Source organism: Ovis canadensis, chromosome 9 (assembly GCF_042477335.2).
Source record: "Ovis canadensis isolate MfBH-ARS-UI-01 breed Bighorn chromosome 9, ARS-UI_OviCan_v2, whole genome shotgun sequence".
Lineage (NCBI taxonomy): Eukaryota > Metazoa > Chordata > Mammalia > Artiodactyla > Bovidae > Ovis > Ovis canadensis.
The window spans coordinates 54365321-54383425 of record NC_091253.1 but is presented as its reverse complement, the minus strand read 5'-3'; the positions used below and the strand labels follow the sequence as shown (position 1 = coordinate 54383425).

The 18105-nt window shown below is 43.6% G+C and overlaps 1 protein-coding gene and 1 long non-coding RNA gene across 3 annotated transcripts in view; one reads left to right on the top strand and one right to left on the bottom strand.

Annotated features, from left to right (window-relative positions):
• The window catches only part of ARFGEF1 (ARF guanine nucleotide exchange factor 1), a 131762-nt gene extending 114523 nt beyond the window's left edge, over positions 1–17239 (top strand). Inside the window, exons 30-39 of one of the 2 annotated variants that reach the window (XR_011259004.1) lie at positions 1279–1408; positions 4382–4517; positions 4597–4735; positions 5299–5371; positions 7181–7313; positions 11647–11733; positions 12450–12618; positions 13481–13619; positions 14429–14546; positions 15779–17239. Coding sequence is in view for 1 of the 2 variants with exons in the window: in XM_069600139.1 (XP_069456240.1) it covers positions 1279–1408; positions 4382–4517; positions 4597–4735; positions 5299–5371; positions 7181–7313; positions 11594–11733; positions 12450–12618; positions 13481–13619; positions 14429–14546; positions 15779–15943 (1342 nt within the window). In the remaining variant the exon portion in view is untranslated. Of the gene's footprint in view, positions 1–1278; positions 1409–4381; positions 4518–4596; positions 4736–5298; positions 5372–7180; positions 7314–11593; positions 11734–12449; positions 12619–13480; positions 13620–14428; positions 14547–15778 lie in introns of both variants that reach the window. The other variant, XM_069600139.1, reaches the window with a different exon arrangement.
• On the bottom strand, positions 1738–18057 carry LOC138445816 (uncharacterized). The gene is made up of 3 exons (XR_011259005.1): positions 17997–18057; positions 17511–17568; positions 1738–2301 (listed from the first exon to the last, which is right to left on the bottom strand). It is a non-coding gene; the product is annotated as an uncharacterized lncRNA (long non-coding RNA).
• Between the last annotated feature and the right edge of the window lie 48 nt (positions 18058–18105).

The following is an 18105-nucleotide window of genomic DNA, read 5'->3' as shown; positions in this document are numbered from 1 at the left end:
TTAGAGCCCTCCATATTCTTTTCCGTATACCAGCAATTTAAATATTCAGCAGAACTCCTTCAATAGGTGAAAAGCCTTGGGAACCTCTGTGGATCTGTGTTTGCTTTGGGGGCCTGCAAGAAGCAGGATGTTCATGTCTGCCCAGCCCAGCCATGGGGGTTATTCAGCATCCAGTTACTTGGAGTGGGAGGAAGAACCAGCCCTGTCTCATTGTGTGTGGGAGGGTGGGGGGTGAGGGTGCGCACGGGTTTTCTGGGAAACATATAGTGTGTTTCTTCCACAGAAATTCTTTTACTGTAGTTTTACACATTAGGTATCTTACAGAGCAAACAAACGTAACTTGCCTTAGAACCAAACTACCGTAATGTGATTTTACATCCGTTGAAACACTGCGTGATCCTGTGTACCACGTGTGTCGGTACCAGGCCCAGGGGGTAGCATTGCAGCAACTGAGCTAGACCATCTCAGGGAGCCCTCAAGTCCTCAAGGAGTATTTCACAGGAAATACTGTTCTGACTTATGACCAGACTTTGGGAAATACAAATCTTTTCTAAGTGGAAGGGTACCTACATTTTCTTAAAAGAAATTTAACAAGAGAGAAAAAATCAAGCTTTTTAATGGTTACATGAAGGCATTATTTCAAGAAAGATAATAAGGAATCAGAAGGCAATTTTGAGTTTCAGGTTTAACACTCATTCAGAAGAGAATGAGTGGAATACTAAAGCAGCTTACTCTCAAGGAACACTTCCCTCCGCACCCTGTGTGACACGTGCTGCTCTGGCCCAGCACACTGGGGAATGATGCCTGCACACACGAGCGAGGGTCCTAGTGAATTGGTTTGAGAAGTCCTTTAGTTTGAGGGTATTACATGAACAGGTGGGGTATGAGCTAGAAATTCCTCTAGTTCTTTGAAAAAGATTCTCCAGAATCTAATTTTATTTGTTCTTACACATACCAGTATACTTTCTTCCATGGGCATGAGCCACAGAATTGCTACTGCCGAAATCGTGATCTCCCTTGCTCTGTAGCCCCCATGCACCTTTTAAAATGCTGCAGTGGTGGGGGTGGGAGTGGAAGGAGAATAAGCAGTGAAGGCCAGGGCCTGGGGAGTTTTACCCCAAACAGTTCATCCTGAAAACCTCTGTTCTACAGCCTAAATTTCTTAAAAGTGTAGTATCGAGTGTTTTAAACTTAGCTTTCAGTAACTTTGTGAAATGACTTATAAAAATAAGTACTGATGTATTATGCTAGCTTTTCTAATTATATTTTTCATTTTAGGGGTTTAACAGTAATGTTTGAAATAATGAAAACCTACGGCCACACTTATGAAAAACACTGGTGGCAGGATTTATTTAGAATTGTTTTCAGAATCTTTGACAACATGAAATTGCCAGAACAGCAGACAGAGGTGAGATTTTTATTTAATATAGTCAAGTCAAAAGGTTCTTTTTTCCTAATACATTTTAGTCTTTCAAATTAAGCACAGTGAACAGAAGAAAAATCCTAGAGATTTCTTCTTTAAGGCATTATGACATAGTAGTGTATCTTTGTAGCGTGTTTTCTGTCGTCAAAACAATGCAGTTTTGACCATAGAAGTGAGTTAAGGTTTTCAGTATTTTTGTGGAACTTTCAGTATCTTTTCCTCATTTTAATACTGTCACAGCTAAAACATCAGTAGTTCTATTTAGTATTCATAGTGACTTATTATTCTAAATTGAATAAAGAATACATGGTAAGTTTATTTATTTCACTCTTTTAATGTTTTTAATTTTTGAGTATGGCTGATTTACAATAGTGTGTTAGTTTCTGCTTTACAGCAGTGATTCATTTATACATCTGTCTACTCACTGTGATTCCTTTCCCGTATAGACCATTCAGTTCAGTTTAGTCGCTCAGTTGTGTCCGACTCTTTGCGACCCTATGAATTGCAGCACTCCAGGCCTCCCTATCCATCACCAACTCCAGGAGTTTACTCAAACTCATGTCCATCGAGTCGGTGATGCCATCCAGCCATCTCATCCTCTGTCGTCCCCTTCTCCTCCTGCCCCCAATCCCTCCCAGCATCAGTCTTTTCCAATGAGTCAACTCGTCACATGAGGTGGCCAAAGTACTGGAGTTTCAGCTTTAGCATCATTCCTCCCAAAGAACACCCAGGACTGATCTCCTTTAGAATGGACTGGTTGGATTTCCTTGCATTCCAAGGGACTCTCAGGAGTCTTCTCCAACACCACAGTTCAAAAGCATCAATTCTTCGGCACTCAGCTTTCTTCACAGTCCAACTCTCACATTCATACGTGACCACTGGAAAAACCATAGACCATTACAGAGTATTAAATAGAGTTCCTGTAATGTTCAGTAGAACATTAGTTATCTACTTCATACATAGTAGTATATATATATCAATCCCAATCTCCCAATTTATCCCTCTCCCTACCCAACTCCCAACTCCCTGGTAACCATAAGTTTGTTTTCTGCGTCTGTACCTCTGTATCTGTTTTTGTAGATAAATTCACTTGTACCCTTTTTTTTAGATTCCACATGTAAGTGATACTGTATGGTATTTTTCTTTCTCTGACTTTCCTCAATACAACAGTCTCCAGGTCCTTCCATGTTCCTGCAAATGACATTCTTTCATTCCTTTTTATGGCTGATACACATACGCACCACATTGTCTTTATCCACTCCCCTGCTGATGGACATCTAGGTTGCTTCCGTGTCTTGGCTATTGTAAACGGAGCTGCAGTGAACATCAGGGTACATGTATCATTTCGGATCATGTTTTTTTCCAGATATATGTCCAGGAATGGGATTGCTGGATCCTCCAGTACTCTGCCTGGAAAATCCCATGGACAGAGGAGCCTGGTGGGCTGCCATCTATGGGGTCACACCGAGTTGGACATGACTGAGTGACTTCACTTTCACTTTTCACTTTCATGCATTGGAGAAGGCAGTGGCAACCCACTCCAGCATTCTTGCCTGGAAAATCCCAGGGATGGGGGAGCCTGGTGGGCTGCTATCTGTGGGATCGCACAGAGTCAGACATGACTGAAGCGACTTAGCAGCAGCAGCAGCTGGTAGCCGTAGCTCTATTTTTAGTTTTTAAGGAACTGCCATACTCTTCTCCATAGTGACGCACCAATTTACATTCCCACCAGCTATGTAAGCGTGTCTCCTTTTCTCCACACCTTCTCCGCATTTATAATTTGTAGATTTTTTTGATGATGGCCATTCTGACCGGTCTGAAGTGATACTTCATGATAGTTTTGATTTGCATTTCTCTGATAACTAATGATGTTGAGAATCTTTTAATGTGCTTTTTGGCCATCTGTATGTCTTCTTTGGAGAAATGTCTCTTTAGATCTCTGTCAATTTTTTAATTTGTTTTCTGATATTGAGCTGCATGAGCTGTTTGTATATTTTGGAAATTAATCCCTTGTCAGGCTTCCCTCATAGCTCAGTCAGTAAAGAATCTGCCTGCAGTGCAGGAGACCTGGGTTCAATTCCTGAATCGGGACAATCCCCTGGAGAAGGAAATGGCAATCCACTCCAGTATTCTTGCCTGGAAAATCCCATGGACAGAGGATCCTGGTGGGCTACAGTCCATGGGGTCACAAGAGTCGCACATGACTTAGCGACTAAACCACCACCAGTCCATTGTCAGCTGCTTCTTTTGCATATATTTTCTCCCATTCTGAGGGTGTTTTTTGTTTCCTTTGCTGTGCAAAAGCTTTTAAGTTTAATTAGGTCTTTTATTACAAACCAGTTACAGAATGTGTTTCAGTGTTTGTGGGGAGAGAAGATCAAGTCTTTGTGTTTCGTTCCATATAGTGTGTTAAATGCAAATTTGGGGGCCTCTCTGACCTGCAGATTTTACTTTAGATCTATAGGTAGGCTCTTACTTAAAACATGTTATTAAGTAGACATGTTTATTCAGGGGCATAAAACCATGAGTGAATGAATCAGATTAGTCCATTTGAGAAAAATAAATTACTTACACCAGTTTTATTTTAAACCTATGCTAACCCCACTTGAAAAATTCTTATCATTTCCTTCCTCTTATTTTTTTTCCCATGTTCTGTCATATTCTGAAGCAAGACCAACTGTTGCAATTAATGCTATGACTTTTAAGTAGCAGACACTAATAACAGGACAATGCAGTGATGGTTTTTTATAATCAAAACAGTGCAGAAAATAGTTATTCTATGCATAGATTTATGAGATTATGAGAAATAGGTATCAGATATGAAGTTGAGGTGAGTATATTCTAGAGGGAGTTAAGCACTCTGAAAGGAACATGGACAGTCTTATTTTAAATATGCAAGCATTTTCTTTGTAACTAATGGGTGGCCTGACCTTCGTGTGATTACTGTCTCCCTTGTAGAAAGCCGAGTGGATGACGACAACATGTAATCATGCGCTCTATGCGATCTGTGATGTGTTCACCCAGTATTTAGAAGTGCTCAGTGATGTCCTTTTGGATGACATTTTTGCCCAGCTCTACTGGTGTGTGCAGCAAGGTAGGTCTGTCCCGATAAATGACACAGTGTTAAATGTGACCCTGGTGATACACAAATGAATTGCTCTTTTCTTTTCCAGACAATGAGCAGTTGGCACGATCTGGTACAAACTGCTTAGAGAATGTTGTTATTCTGAATGGTGAAAAATTTACACTAGAAATCTGGGATAAAACCTGCAACTGCACACTGGACATCTTCAAAACCACAATCCCACATGCGTAAGATTTTATACTACTTTGTATTGAATGATGGACATAAAAGATTTGATAGTAACTAGTGATTTCTCATAACAAATGCTTTGTCAGATATCTCAGTGTTCTATGAATTTGTGTTTATTACAGACCAAACTCCTGTAAACCATAACAAATATATGAATTGTTTTATAAACCAGAACCTTTAGTCTCATCATCTAAATTTGGGTCACAATGAAGTGCTTTTATTTGGGTCACATTTTATTCATGCAGATTAAACCAAGCAGTGGTTCTGAATTTTCTTAAAATCTCAGCATTTATTTTACTGTGAATAGTCTAAGGAAACTTTATTTGTAAACACTATTTCGTAGTTATTTGTCATCCTTTTCCGAGGGATAAATTTGGAATTGAATCGTAGGTGAGTTTTTACTAGTGGGGAAACTAAGACATAGTCCTGCTGCCTGACAGTTGATGGCACCTGAATCATTTGTAGGACAACTTGAACTTCCCCAGCTTATTTTATTTCAAAGTGTGTTGGCTGTGGCACGTCTCACGCTCTCAGTGATTGGTATGGTTTTGGTATTTCAAAGGCTCTTGACCTGGCGTCCCATTTCTGGAGAAACTGCTCCCCCCACCCCATCTCCTGTGAGTGAAAACCAGTTGGTAAGTTTAAATAAATCAAGCTTACTTTAAATCATTGAACTATTCATGATAAGAAATTTTACCATGGGGCAGATCCTTTAATAGGGGCCCAGCTCCTTTAGAAAGATGGTGGAAAATATAGATGGTTCTGAGACGAAGATTAACATGATTTCTCAAGTGCCTGCATGATACCAGTTTACATAAGGGTGTACATGCCAGGCTGAAGATGTTATTGGGTATCATTTAAACATCAAATTTTGATAAGAATTGTACCTTAGAGAAAAGTTGGAAAAGCAGTGTAAAGAATTCCAGCAGACCCTCATCCTGCATATTTGTTTCCTGGGTGTGTGGTCACAAATTACTAATAAACTTAGCAGCTTAAAGCAGCAGCAGTTGATTCTCTCACAGTTCTGGGGCCCAGAGGTCCAAACTGAAGGCGTCGGCAGGACCACACTCCTTCCCCGGGTTTGCTGCCTCTAGCTTCTGCTGGCTGCTGACATCCCCTGCCGTTCCTTGGCTTGTGCACACACACTCCATTCACAGCCTCCAGCTCTGTGTAGCTGTGTAAAGTCAGATCTGTGTATCAGATCTCTCTTTTAGGGACACTAGTCATTCGATTTAGGGCCCACCCTAAATTCAGAATGACCTCAAAGTTCCTTAACTCTGAAGACCCTATTTCCATGTAGTCTTCATAAGTACCAAAGGTTAGGACTTGGACTTAGCTTTTTGGGGCCACTATTTAACCCTCTGCAGTCTACCCTCTGGTGCCCCCAAATTCATGTCTGTCTTCTGGGCTAAGACATTATCCCATCCCAACATTCCCAAAGTCTCAATTTATTGTAGCATCAGCACTAAGTCCAAAATCTCATGTAAATATGATCGTATCAGAAGTTCCAGATCTTGTCCTCTAAGTCATCTAGATCAGGCACATGGTCTGTTTCGGAGCAAAATTTCTCTGTGGATCTGTGAACCTGTAAAATAAATGACCCCCTTGCAAAATACAGTGGTGGGCAAGCATGGGTACAGATTCTCATTCCAAAAGTGAAAACTGAAAGAAATTAAAAGGGTCCCTTGTGGAAGCCGGCAGTGATTTTCACAGTCTCTTCCTTGGCTCTGAGACCTGCAGCTGCCCTGGCTCTGCTTCTGGCCTCATGCTGGAACCAGGTGGAGCTGCCAGAGTAGTCATGTCAGCCCCCACAGACCGTCTGACACTGCAGGTGCCTTGCATTTACTACCAAATCCTCCACAACCTGCTCATTTTCAGACCAGAAAACCTCAGCTTAGAACTAGATCCCTGGATTTCCCAAGGTTACACGTAGCTGGAACTGGACTCTGGTGTGGTTCTGTGGACCTGTCAGCTTCTCTGCAGGGCCAGTTTCCTTGTCGGCCACCTCACTGCCCTTTCTGGATGCTGGTCTGGGGTGACAGGACACCCTTCATTTACAGAGCGTTCCTGGGCTCAGCCTGCACCGAGTGTGCACAGACCGCACCCACTACGTACGTTCTGTCTGGATTTCACGACAGTTCATGGATGTTGCTGACAAGTTTTGCCACACAGTGAAGCTTAGCGTTTTTATCTGTTGCCCTTGAGTGGTGTCAGGCCTTATCTCAGTGAGGGTCAGGAAGTAAGCTTTTCTTTAAAAGATTGCCAGCTCTTATCTGTGTGTAGTGATATTAAATAATTTCCCATTATGTCCATTATTGCAGTGTGTGCAGTGTCATTTTCGTAGGGACACAATGTAAATTACTTTTTTAAAGACAACGTAATAGAAACTGTTTTCATCATTAAGCTTTATTTGTTGTACTTAAAATGAATTTTTTTTTTACTAGGATACAATATCACAGAAATCTGTAGATATTCATGATTCTATTCAACCAAGATCGGCAGATAATAGACAGCAAGCTCCGTTGGCTTCTGTCTCTACTGTGAATGAAGAAATCAGCAAAATTAAACCCACAGCAAGTGAGTTATTTGTCTTAATCAGTTATGTATTTTGTTTTGTGTATGCAAGACTTTATAAATGAAAGTTTGCTTTTACTCACACACACGTACTGTAGTTGGTTATGCGGTCACTTTATTATTGAGTTTGCCGCAGCTTGGACATCCCTGATAGAGGCTGTCTCGCAGGTGGTCAGGACTCTGCTGACACCTGCAAGGCTCATTTTTTTCCTACAGCGCTCTCAGCTGATGTCTGTTACAAGCACGTGGGTATTCTTCCTGCAGAAGAAGGGTCTTCCTCTGTCCTCAGCAAGAGGGGAGGTAGCAGCCAGGGCGTCCAAGGAGCACTCTCCTGGCCAACCCCCCCCCCCCCCGCCCACTCCCGGTGCTCCTCTGCACCTCCCCTCACCTTTAGTTCTTTTCACAAAGGAGGAGGACTCCCTTGTTTTTCACTAAATTGGTTCAATTTCATTTACTGAACAAAAGTTAACAACACTGAGAAAAGACAGCCTCCTTCCTGGAGGAAGACAGGAAATGTGTTCCACAGTGGCTGCATGATTTTATATTCCCACCGGCAATTCCATTTTTTCCACATCCTCACAAACATTTCAGTCTTCTTTTTCTCTCCTTAATAATAGCCATCCTAGTGGGTATAAAATGTAGTCTCATTGTGGTTTTACTCTGCATTTCCCAATTGATTAATGATGTTGAGTATTTTTTCACGTGCTTTTTGGCCATTTGTAATCATTTTTGGAGAAATACTTACTCGTGTCCTTTGCTAATTTTTAATTGGGTTGGTTGGTGTTGAGTTGTAGGAGTTTCTCACATACTCTGGACACTATCCCCATATCACATACATGATTTGCAGGGGTTTATTTTCTCCCATTCTGTAGGTCATCTTTTCACTTCTGATGATATGCTCTGATTGCACGAAAGTTCTTATTTTGCTGAAGTTCAGTTTGTCTTGCTGTTGCTCACATGTCTGGTGTCATGGTTAGGAACCAACCGCAGCCCAAACTAAGGTCAGGGAGATCTTCCCTAGTGTTGTCTTCCAAGAATTTTATACTTATAGCTCTTACATTTAAGGAATTGATCCATTTTCAGTTTATTGTTTTCAGGGTATTTTTATTAACCCTCAGTATTTATACTTGTTGTTGAGGGAAGACAGATTTTGTGCCTCCTGGAAAGGAGCCTCTAGCTTCAGTTACCGTGTCTCGCTTCTTAGAAGGGAGATAGGTGGTGGTGAGTTGTCCATTTTCGTTTATCATTCCTGTTTTCTGGAGCACAGCTGTTAGAATCCATACCAGCTTCGGTCTACCCTGGAAAATGCCACAGTACATGGCTTTGCTCTCTCTCAACCCCAGGACTGGACCTTGGAAGGGAAAGACGTAGTTGCAAGTTTTCACTGAGCTGATCTGGGCACAGGCCTTGAACTGGAGTGGAGAGTGCTGCCCCCTGCCCCCCTGATCTGAGGGCTCATGTTTCCTTCCTCCCGCCACCCCCTCGCAGTCCTTTAGGAAGAGCTCCTGTGTCCCCCAAGAGCCCTCCATGCAGGGGACGGGGTGGTGGTGCCCAAGGAGGTGGCTCAGAGGAGCAAAGATTGCAGCTGCTCCGGTCCTCCTTCACTCTCAGAAGCTGGTGCTGCCCCAGTGAAATGGTCCTTAACATGAGTTTGTGAAGCAAACTTGTTCAGATAGAAATTGTCCCCCAGACACACTGCTGGTCCCTGCTGGTGAGGCTGAGTCCAGCTCCTCACCTGCGACAGCTCTGAATGCCCACACAGACGTGGTGGCTGGTGAGAACACGTCTCCTCAGCCTCAGTCTCCCCAAGTCTGGGGTGTGGCCAGCATGTCCTGCCCCAGAAACCTGAGAGTGTAGTTACGACTTGGATGAGGGAGGGCTAGGAAAGGACAACTTGGACTTGGGGGGGTGTCTTTGGTTTATTACATTTTTTGACTTGAGACCTAATACAAAGAACTGAATGTTCAGTACAGCAACATTTCTGAAATCTGGAAAGGAGCCATCGTGACCTAATAGAGAATAAATTTAAGTAAGTTGTTTGGCTATCTACCCCAAATTCCTAAAACCTGAATTAACTTCTGGAAATTGGGGGATTCCCTGGCAGGTCCAAGTGGTGAGGACTCAGGGCTCTCGCTGCCATGGCGCAGGTTCAGAGAGCTAAGACCCTGCAAGTTGCAGGTGTGGCCGAAAAAACTAAATTCTAGAAACTGGTGCCAGAAAAGGGAGTTTGTGATAAAGGCAAAGTAGAGAAAATCTGAATGGTTGTCAAGGTGTCCAGTGCTGGAGTTGATGTCCTGAGGCCAGTGTACGGGCCTCCCTGACCCCACCGCACCAGGGACGACCATCCAGCTCCTGGAAGGCTTCCCGGAGAACTGACCTTGGCTGGGTCACTGCTGCTGGCTCTTGAGCATCTCAGTAGCTGAGTTGTCTTTCCTAAACTTGGGTTTCTACATCTGCTCACCTGACGCCATGGAGATGGAAAGTCCTTCCTTCCATGAGTCTGTGTGTCCTTATAGAAATGGCCCTTCGAAGCACAGTGGTTCAGGCCAGAGGAAGGCAGCCGTGTTCCACCCCACGCCATGTCTGAGCACTGGTCACCTCCAGGGTGGTTGCTCTTATAGTCCTGCACTAGGCATGACTGCATGGGCTTCTGGGCTTATGCTTTAGAAACAGGAGGCCATTTCAGATGCACCCACCAACCTGGATCCAAATAAAGCATGTACTCTGGTTGACCCTCCATGTCTTCCAGTTGGTCACAGTTCTAGCCCCTCACTCCCTGCCTCACAGATCTAGCTCCTGTTGTTTTCTTCTGGCTTTTTTATATTCAGTTCAGTTGCTGAGTTGTGTCCGACTCTGCGACCCCATGAATCCCAGCATGCCAGGCCTCCCTGTCCATCACCAACTCCCGGAGTTTACTCAAACTCACGTCCATCGAGTCGGTGATGCCATCCAGCCATCTCATCCTCTGTCGTCCCCTCCTCCTCCTGCCCCCAATACCTCCTAGCATCAGTCTTTTCCAATGAGTCAACTCTTCGCATGAGGTGGCCAAAGTACTGGAGTTTCAGCTTAAGCATCAGTCCTTCCAAAGAACACCCAGGACTGATCTCCTTCAGAATGGACTGGTTGGATCTCCTTGCAGTCCAAGGGACTCACAAGAGTCTTCTCCAACACCACACAGTTCAAAAGCATCAGTTCTTCGGCACTCAGCTTTCTTCACAGTCCAGCTCTCACATCCATACATGACCACTGGAAAAACCATAGCCTTGACTAGACGGACCTTTGCTGGCAAAGTAATGTCTCTGCTTTTCAATATGTTATCTAGGTTGGTCGTAACTTTCCTTCCAAGGAGTAAATGTCTTTCAATTTCATGGCTGCAATTACCATCTGCAGTGCTTTTGGAGCCCCCAAAAATAAAGTCTGACAGTTTCCACTGTTTCCCCATCTATTTCCCATGAAGTGATGGGACCAGATGCCATGATCTTCGTTTTCTGAACGTTGAGCTTTAAGCCAACTTTTTCACTCTCCTTTCACTTTCATCAAGAGGCTTTTTAGTTCTTCACTTTCTGCCGTAAGGGTGGTGTCATCTGCATATCTGAGGTTATGGTTATTTCTCCCGGCAATCTTGATTCCAGCTTGTGCTTCTTCCAGCCCAGCGTTTCTCATGATGTACTCTGCATAGAAGTTAATAAGCAGGGTGACAATATACAGCCTTGACGTACTCCTTTTCCTATTTGGAACCAGTCTGTTGTTCCATGTCCAGTTCTAACTGTTGCTTCCTGACCTGCATATAGGTTTCTCAAGAGGCAGGTCAGGTAGTCTGGTATTCCCATCTCTTTCAGGATTTTCCACAGTTTCTTGTGATCCACACAGTCTAAGGCTTTGGCATAGTCAATTTATATTACCTGTAGTCAAAGGTCAAACTTGGGTTTGTAGCAAATGCTATTGAAACTGTAGCTTTTAATCCATTTGATAAATTTTATTCAGGAATAACCTAAATATTACTTTAAAATTTGTCCTGGCACCTTCTTGAATGTATTCACTGTTCAGTTATTTTGAATAGTTTTGTTTACTGAAGAAGTGAATTTTCTAAGGCTTTTCTAAATACTGATTAAATGCAGCTTTTACTGAGTGCTCATGTGCAGAAGCAGGCTGTCCTTCAATGTGATGTGTGCAAGTTACCTTCATACATGTTAATGTTTCCTTAGCATTGTAATGTCACAGAAATTATAAAGGATTCAAAATAATTTTTGTTTGCATGTGCATTGGGGTGGGTTTCCTCACAGAATTTCCAGAACAAAAATTGTTTGCCGCCCTGTTGATTAAATGTGTTGTGCAGCTGGAACTCATCCAGACTATCGACAACATCGTGTTCTTCCCTGCCACAAGTAGGAAGGAGGACGCGGAAAACTTAGCCGCGGCGCAGGTGAGTGGGTGCAGGGGGTCAACTCTGCTGTCTGGGCTTCTGAGCAGAGGCGAAGCGAAAGGGGCTATTTGGGGGCCATCATCACCCCACGGCTGTCAGCCCAGACCATGGGACTGAGGACACGGCCAAGGCTGAGTGCAGGCACAGCAGGGAGGGGTTTCGGGATTGAGCCTGGGGCCTGGTGGTTGAGAGCTCACAATGAAGCAGCGGGTGAAGAGCTTGGAGGCAAGAACCAGGGAGCCAGGAGGAGCCATGAGCCAGTGCTGCCTTGCAGCTCCGTGAGGAAGCTGTACTGAGAAGGCTGCAGTCAGCTGTACTAGGGCAAGTGATCCTTCATCCATTGCGGAGTAGGGGCTTTGCCAGCTAGTTGCTAAAGGGGTGAGGGGTAGGTTATGCACAAGGATATTTATGATTACAGTCCACAGCCTCAAACTGGTTAACAGAAGTGAGGACCTAAGCAGGGCGAGGAACGTGAAGGGGGCAGAGGCTGAGGGTCTCCTGGGGCAGAGCTCTGGGGTCGAGTTGTGGGCAGGGAGCCACAGATATTGGGGATGGTGCTCAGTGAGAAGGGTGCAAGGAATAAAGATTCTGGAGATTTAATAAGAGAAGGTGGTCTTTTACTGTTGAGACAGATTAAGTTCTATGGCTTGCTCATAGAAGTGGTCTTTGGTTATGTGACTGTGGGTGCCTGTGCTATGGTGGTTTGTTTTCCAAAGAGAGACGCTGTGGACTTTGATGTTCGAGTGGACACTCAAGACCAAGGAATGTATCGCTTTTTAACATCACAACAACTCTTCAAGCTACTGGACTGCTTGTTAGAGTCACACAGATTTGCAAAAGCTTTCAACTCCAACAACGAACAGAGGACAGCTCTGTGGAAGGCGGGTAAGCCATGCTGTGCAGGCCGTGCCCTTAGCAGGCAAGCGGCGGGGTCACACAAGGGGACTCACAGCGTGAACGTTGAGTCCTCACCAGCTGTTGGCAAACAGTCCATCAACGGGTCTTTCTCCGGCCTAGAAAATGCCGAATAACTGCCTGGGTGGATGAGTCTCCCGTGTTTAATCACGCTGTTAACTGGTTTTCACATTGTTTTTCACTTTCTGTGCTCAGCCTGGGCCTTCCTATCGATACCATCTGCTTACTAGAACTGAGAAAAAGTGGGAGGGTCCCAGGCATGAAGGCATCTGTATTGAGTGCCTATTCCCCAGGGTGTGGCCAGAACATAAGAGGGAGGGAGATTTGTTTTTGAACAAGTTGGAAAACTTAAGAAGCAAGCTTTTTAACAATTTTACTGACAGTGTTATTTTTTTAAGAAATAAGTTACTTGGGGCCAGTTAGGTGCAGAACAGTGCTGAGTGAGAGGCTGAAGAATATGCATAAAAAAGGAGAACGCTGCTGTTCCTTGAACAGAAAAGTCCTCTGACAAGAGTGCTGAGTGCTGTACACTTAGGAATTTTCTTTCATCCATGTTGTCTCTTTACAGCCTCATTAAACCCACCCAGGCTCTGTTCATTCTCTCCCTTCTTGTACAGCCTTGCTTCTGTAAATAGATGGTACTTAACTTTTTCCCCTTGATTCAACCCAAGTTGTGGCCACTGTTCAGCTGAGACTGTTCCTGCCAAGGGCCCTGGGCTCCTCACTTCCCTGGGCCTGCAGGCTGCTGACCTTTGGCCGTTGTGCGTTCCACGCAGGCTGTGCACCTTCACTAGATGCTCCCCTCCTGTTAACTCTGACTTCCCCTCTGCAGGCTTCAAGGGCAAATCCAAGCCCAACCTTCTGAAGCAGGAGACGAGCAGTCTGGCCTGCGGGCTGCGCATTCTCTTCCGGATGTACACGGATGAGAGCCGGGCCAGCGCCTGGGAGGAGGTCCAGCAGAGGCTCTTAAAGTAAGACTCGGGGCTTTGGCCCATGTGGCTGCTCAGCACAGTGTGCGGAGGGCCGCACCGTGCCTGGGGAGTCCGCAGCTGGGCAGATTACGTGGGGCCTGAGGAAGAGATTGTAAAAGCTAACACAGTCTTATAGACAAGTGAGCTTCCGCAGAGTTGTTGAGATATAAGCAAATTGTCTATTTTTGCTGTTACAGGACAAAGGAGGAAGTGCTAGGTCTTAATTTTTAGGCTCTTTTCCATGTCATCAATAGATTTGTTTTTAGAAACTGATCCATTTTTGAAAATGAAAAACATTCCTGCTGACATTTAGTTTGAAAAAGTATGTGGAGTTCCTGTTGGTGTTTTAGTTTTGTTTGCATTCCATTTTTACTCCGTGACAACTTAAGATTTTGTCCTTTCAGAAAGAATACAGTCTTTTACCTTGTATTCTTTTGTCTTCTTGAGAGAATAGATTTTCTCAGAAACCAACTAATTTCATTTTAGAATTTCTGGCAGTCACCTGGGCCGTTTCCCCAGTTCTTGATGAGGCTGTTAAGGCCCCAAAGCATCGAGGTCACAGTGCAGGAGGGGAAGGGCCACCCCGGGTTTCAGCTGCAGTCTCGACACCAATCCCATGCTTGTGCTCTCCATGGCGGTTTAGCTTATAAGAGAACTTCCAAAGGGAAGAAAATGTGGGTTTCCCGATAGGCTCCAGTTGATGTTAGTTACCGTTCACTGTCCTCCTGGCCTCAGTTGTTCCTGCGTGGTGATGTCAGGCCAGCAGGTGCACCACCAGCAAGCGTGATGGGGAACCTTTTCCATTTCAGTGTCTGCAGCGAAGCGCTCAGTTACTTTCTTACTCTAACGTCGGAAAGTCATCGGGAAGCCTGGACTAACTTACTGCTCTTATTTCTGACTAAAGTCCTGAAGATCAGCGATAATAGGGTGAGTACCAGGCACCTTGTCTACCAGCATCCCCAGCCTGAGGGGCACATGCCCGAGTGGGAGGTGGGGGTGGAGGCCCTCCCCACCCCACTCTTCTCCAGTGAGTGATCCTGTAGGGCTGCACTAGGGGAGGAATCAGAATCCGCTGGGACAGTTCCCCCACCCAACTGCGGCTGGTGGGTGCGCTGCGGCTCCCATCCCAACCCCGGGAGTCTCTCCTGTCACATCCAGGACAGCTGCCAGGCGTGGCCACGATCATGGTTGCATTGGGGCAACAGGCTCCTGTTGTTCCTCTGGCAGAGGGACTGATTCTGTGGGAATGGGCCGTAAACTCATTTAAGAATTTTAACCAGTAGAAAACAAAGATCAGATGTATAATGTATAGATGTATATACCATTTAGACTTTTCAGAAACACACATTTTACTTGTTAAAAAATGTACCAACGTACAGCCCACATAAATGGAAACGGGGGTTCCTGTGATCCCTAAAAAGGTTTAAAAATACCTAATCTGGTGGCTGACACTGTGGGCCCCACAGATGCCATGTAATGCCGCTCTGTGCCCATGTGTGTGCCACTCTGACCTGGGCCAGGTAGAGCTTGGAGAAGTACCTTCTGGCAACCAACAGCCAAGTGGACGAGAAGGACCTCCAATCCATCTGCCTTGTCCCACACTTTGCCTTCTTACCAGTGTGTCACACCGCTCCCTCATACCTTATGAGGTGGGAGAACAGACAAGGAGAGAAAACAGGCAGACAGCTAGTATTGAGAGATTAAACTACAACAAAAATATAATAGAATGCATGGAGCCCTCATATTTTATATTACAATATTAGAATTTGAAGTTTTAGAGACAACTCTGTTTACCAGACAGAATAGTTTCAGTAACCCATAGCTTATAAAAACTGTGATTCTTGCTTGGCTTCTTACTTTTGCTTATTATCCGAGGGAAAACAATGATAAATACTAAATGTTTGTCCTAAGTTTGTCAAGGAAATGTAATGAAAAATGTTTTCCAAAATAAGGATGGATAACTAAGTGACTCTTGTACGTATTAAGTTCTGAATACATCTCAGTCATTCAGGCGCATGATCAATAATCACTGCTCTACGCAGATGCGTCTCCTGTCTTCACTCTCAGGGCACTGTCCCCAAGCGGGTTCCTTCTAAAGGCACTTTGAGGTTCTGTGGTTTGCAATGAGAGCATTACTAACAGAATTCATTTCCCCCCAGTTTAAAGCTCATGCATCATTCTACTACCCTCTCTTATGTGAAATTATGCAATTTGACTTGATTCCTGAACTTCGTGCTGTTCTTAGAAGATTTTTTCTGAGAATTGGAGTAGTTTTTCAGATATCACAACCACCTGAACAGGAACTTGGAATAAACAAGCAATGATGGGAACTTCATATTTTTCTGTTGGCGTTTACATCCCTCCGTTCTTTAAAAGGACCCCGGAGCTGTTTCCTACCTGAAAAATGGTTTCTCTGGATTGCTGTGTCTAAAGGTTACTTCTAAGAAGCTTAGCATTTCAGTTCGAACCTGCAGTGCTCCCGTCCATCCCTTTTGTAACCTGGTGGATTCTGTTTGTCGTGTTGGGCTCACAAGCAAAAAACCTGTTCCCACAGTGTCAGCTTGTATGCTCACATGTCCTTCCCTGTTGTCAGTGGCAGGGAGAGCCCTACATATTTCTGGCAGGTATGGAAGTGAAACTTACCCAAAGAACTCTAGATGTAAAGATTTGAACTTCTGCAAGAAGTACAACTCAGGAGAGCTGTATTTTGAAGGATAAAATGTTTATAATTGGGGGTTGGGGGGAGAAGAAGAAATTATTGTTCATGGTAAAAGTTATTTAGCAACTATGGTATTCTTATTCTGAAGATTTTTGCACACTCAGGCTATCTGAGATACTGGTAATGATCCTTCTGTGAAAAATGTACAGAGATGCAGGTCTGTAATATAAAAATCTTAAGACATTATAGAGTTCTTCCTGCACTGTTTTATTTCTTTATTTTCTTATTCATTTGCTAAATACCTGTAATATTTTATCAAATGCACTAAACATTTGGGTTGAACTTCTTGTCTTTTTTATTTGTGGGGATTTGGTTTTACCCTTTTTACAGGGTGGTTATTTTGAGGGTTTAACATGCCCAGAAACTGTTGTGGCTGACACTTGTCATGATCAATACCAACAAAGGTGGAACATACCCCTGCTGATGTACCTACCTGTAATACACTTCTCTTAGGGCTTTGAAAGATGAGCCATTAAAATAGAATGATCCTTCATGGACCGAAACTTGAATCACTGCAGAATGAATCTCGGTTGCTGTCACTTCCTTTTCTTTTCTTTTGGGTGGTGGGGCTTGATGTAGATTTTACTCTATGTACAGAATTTAATGTTGAATATATTAAAATAACAAATCTGGCATGGTTTGGGGAGGTTAGATTTACTGGAAACGTATTCATACTGTGAATTGTGCTCTGATGGTTAAAAAAAGATTGTCAAGCATTCCGTATTAACAGTGGATGTAGAAAATTTTTTCAGATGGATAAAATGTATATGGTACAGATGTAAAGTTTTTTATGTAAAAAATTGTGTACAACTTTCTGTACAATATTGATTCTCATCTGGCATATTCTAATCAGGTTATAGGTCAATAAAGTTTTTGGATTATTTCATCAGTGCAATCAAAACCTATGTCATCCACGGCCCCATGTTTCATTGACTTTTTTTTTTTTCTTAAAAGCCTAACTAAGTAAGCAAAGGATATTCTCATTGAAAGCTCTATGTGAATTCAATGTCCTTTAGTTGTGATATTTTCTCTCCAGCTCCTGGCGTTTGATCCTCCCCCATATTCTGCTTTCTCAACTATAGGCTATTCATAGTTTAATATTTTGTGCATTTATGAACCCAGAATAGGGCAGTACTATGTGAACAAACGCTGAGAGAAAGAGCTAAAGTTACCTTTGCGGCAGCTTGCAGGGTGGCGGTGTGTGTCCTCAGAGTTGAGTGGTACAACAACCTGAAAAGAAAAAGAACACGTAAAGACTATTTATTTTGATGGTTGTGTTAAAAACACCGAAAGCATTCAGTCTTAGTCCTTGCATCTCTCAGGTCACCAGCAGTCACTGAGCAGAACATTTGTAAGTGCTCTGCATTTGTTACCCCAGGGCCTGGCCCTGTGCAAGCCCAACTGGATGCTGCAAGAGCCAGGAGCCCCCATGGCCATCTTGGCCTGTCTCAGGGTATTTTAGAGGACCTGGCTGTGTGTATTAATATTTATGGCATAAAATCAGGACTTTTCTCCAGCTGAGGCTTTCATCTTACTTTCAGGTGAAGACATAAGAAAAAAAATTCTCATAAATGATTTCATTACAAAAATTAACATGGCATTTATATGCAACTAAAATTCCAAATATCTGAGAAGTTTCCACTTAAGGGTGTGCTTACCTGATCTTAGAAGCATACCATCAGTGCCTAGGCGTGTTCTCGGCTCTCATTACTAGAATCTAAACAAGAAATATTTCCAAGGATTTGAATTAGTCTTCCCTTTTTTAAA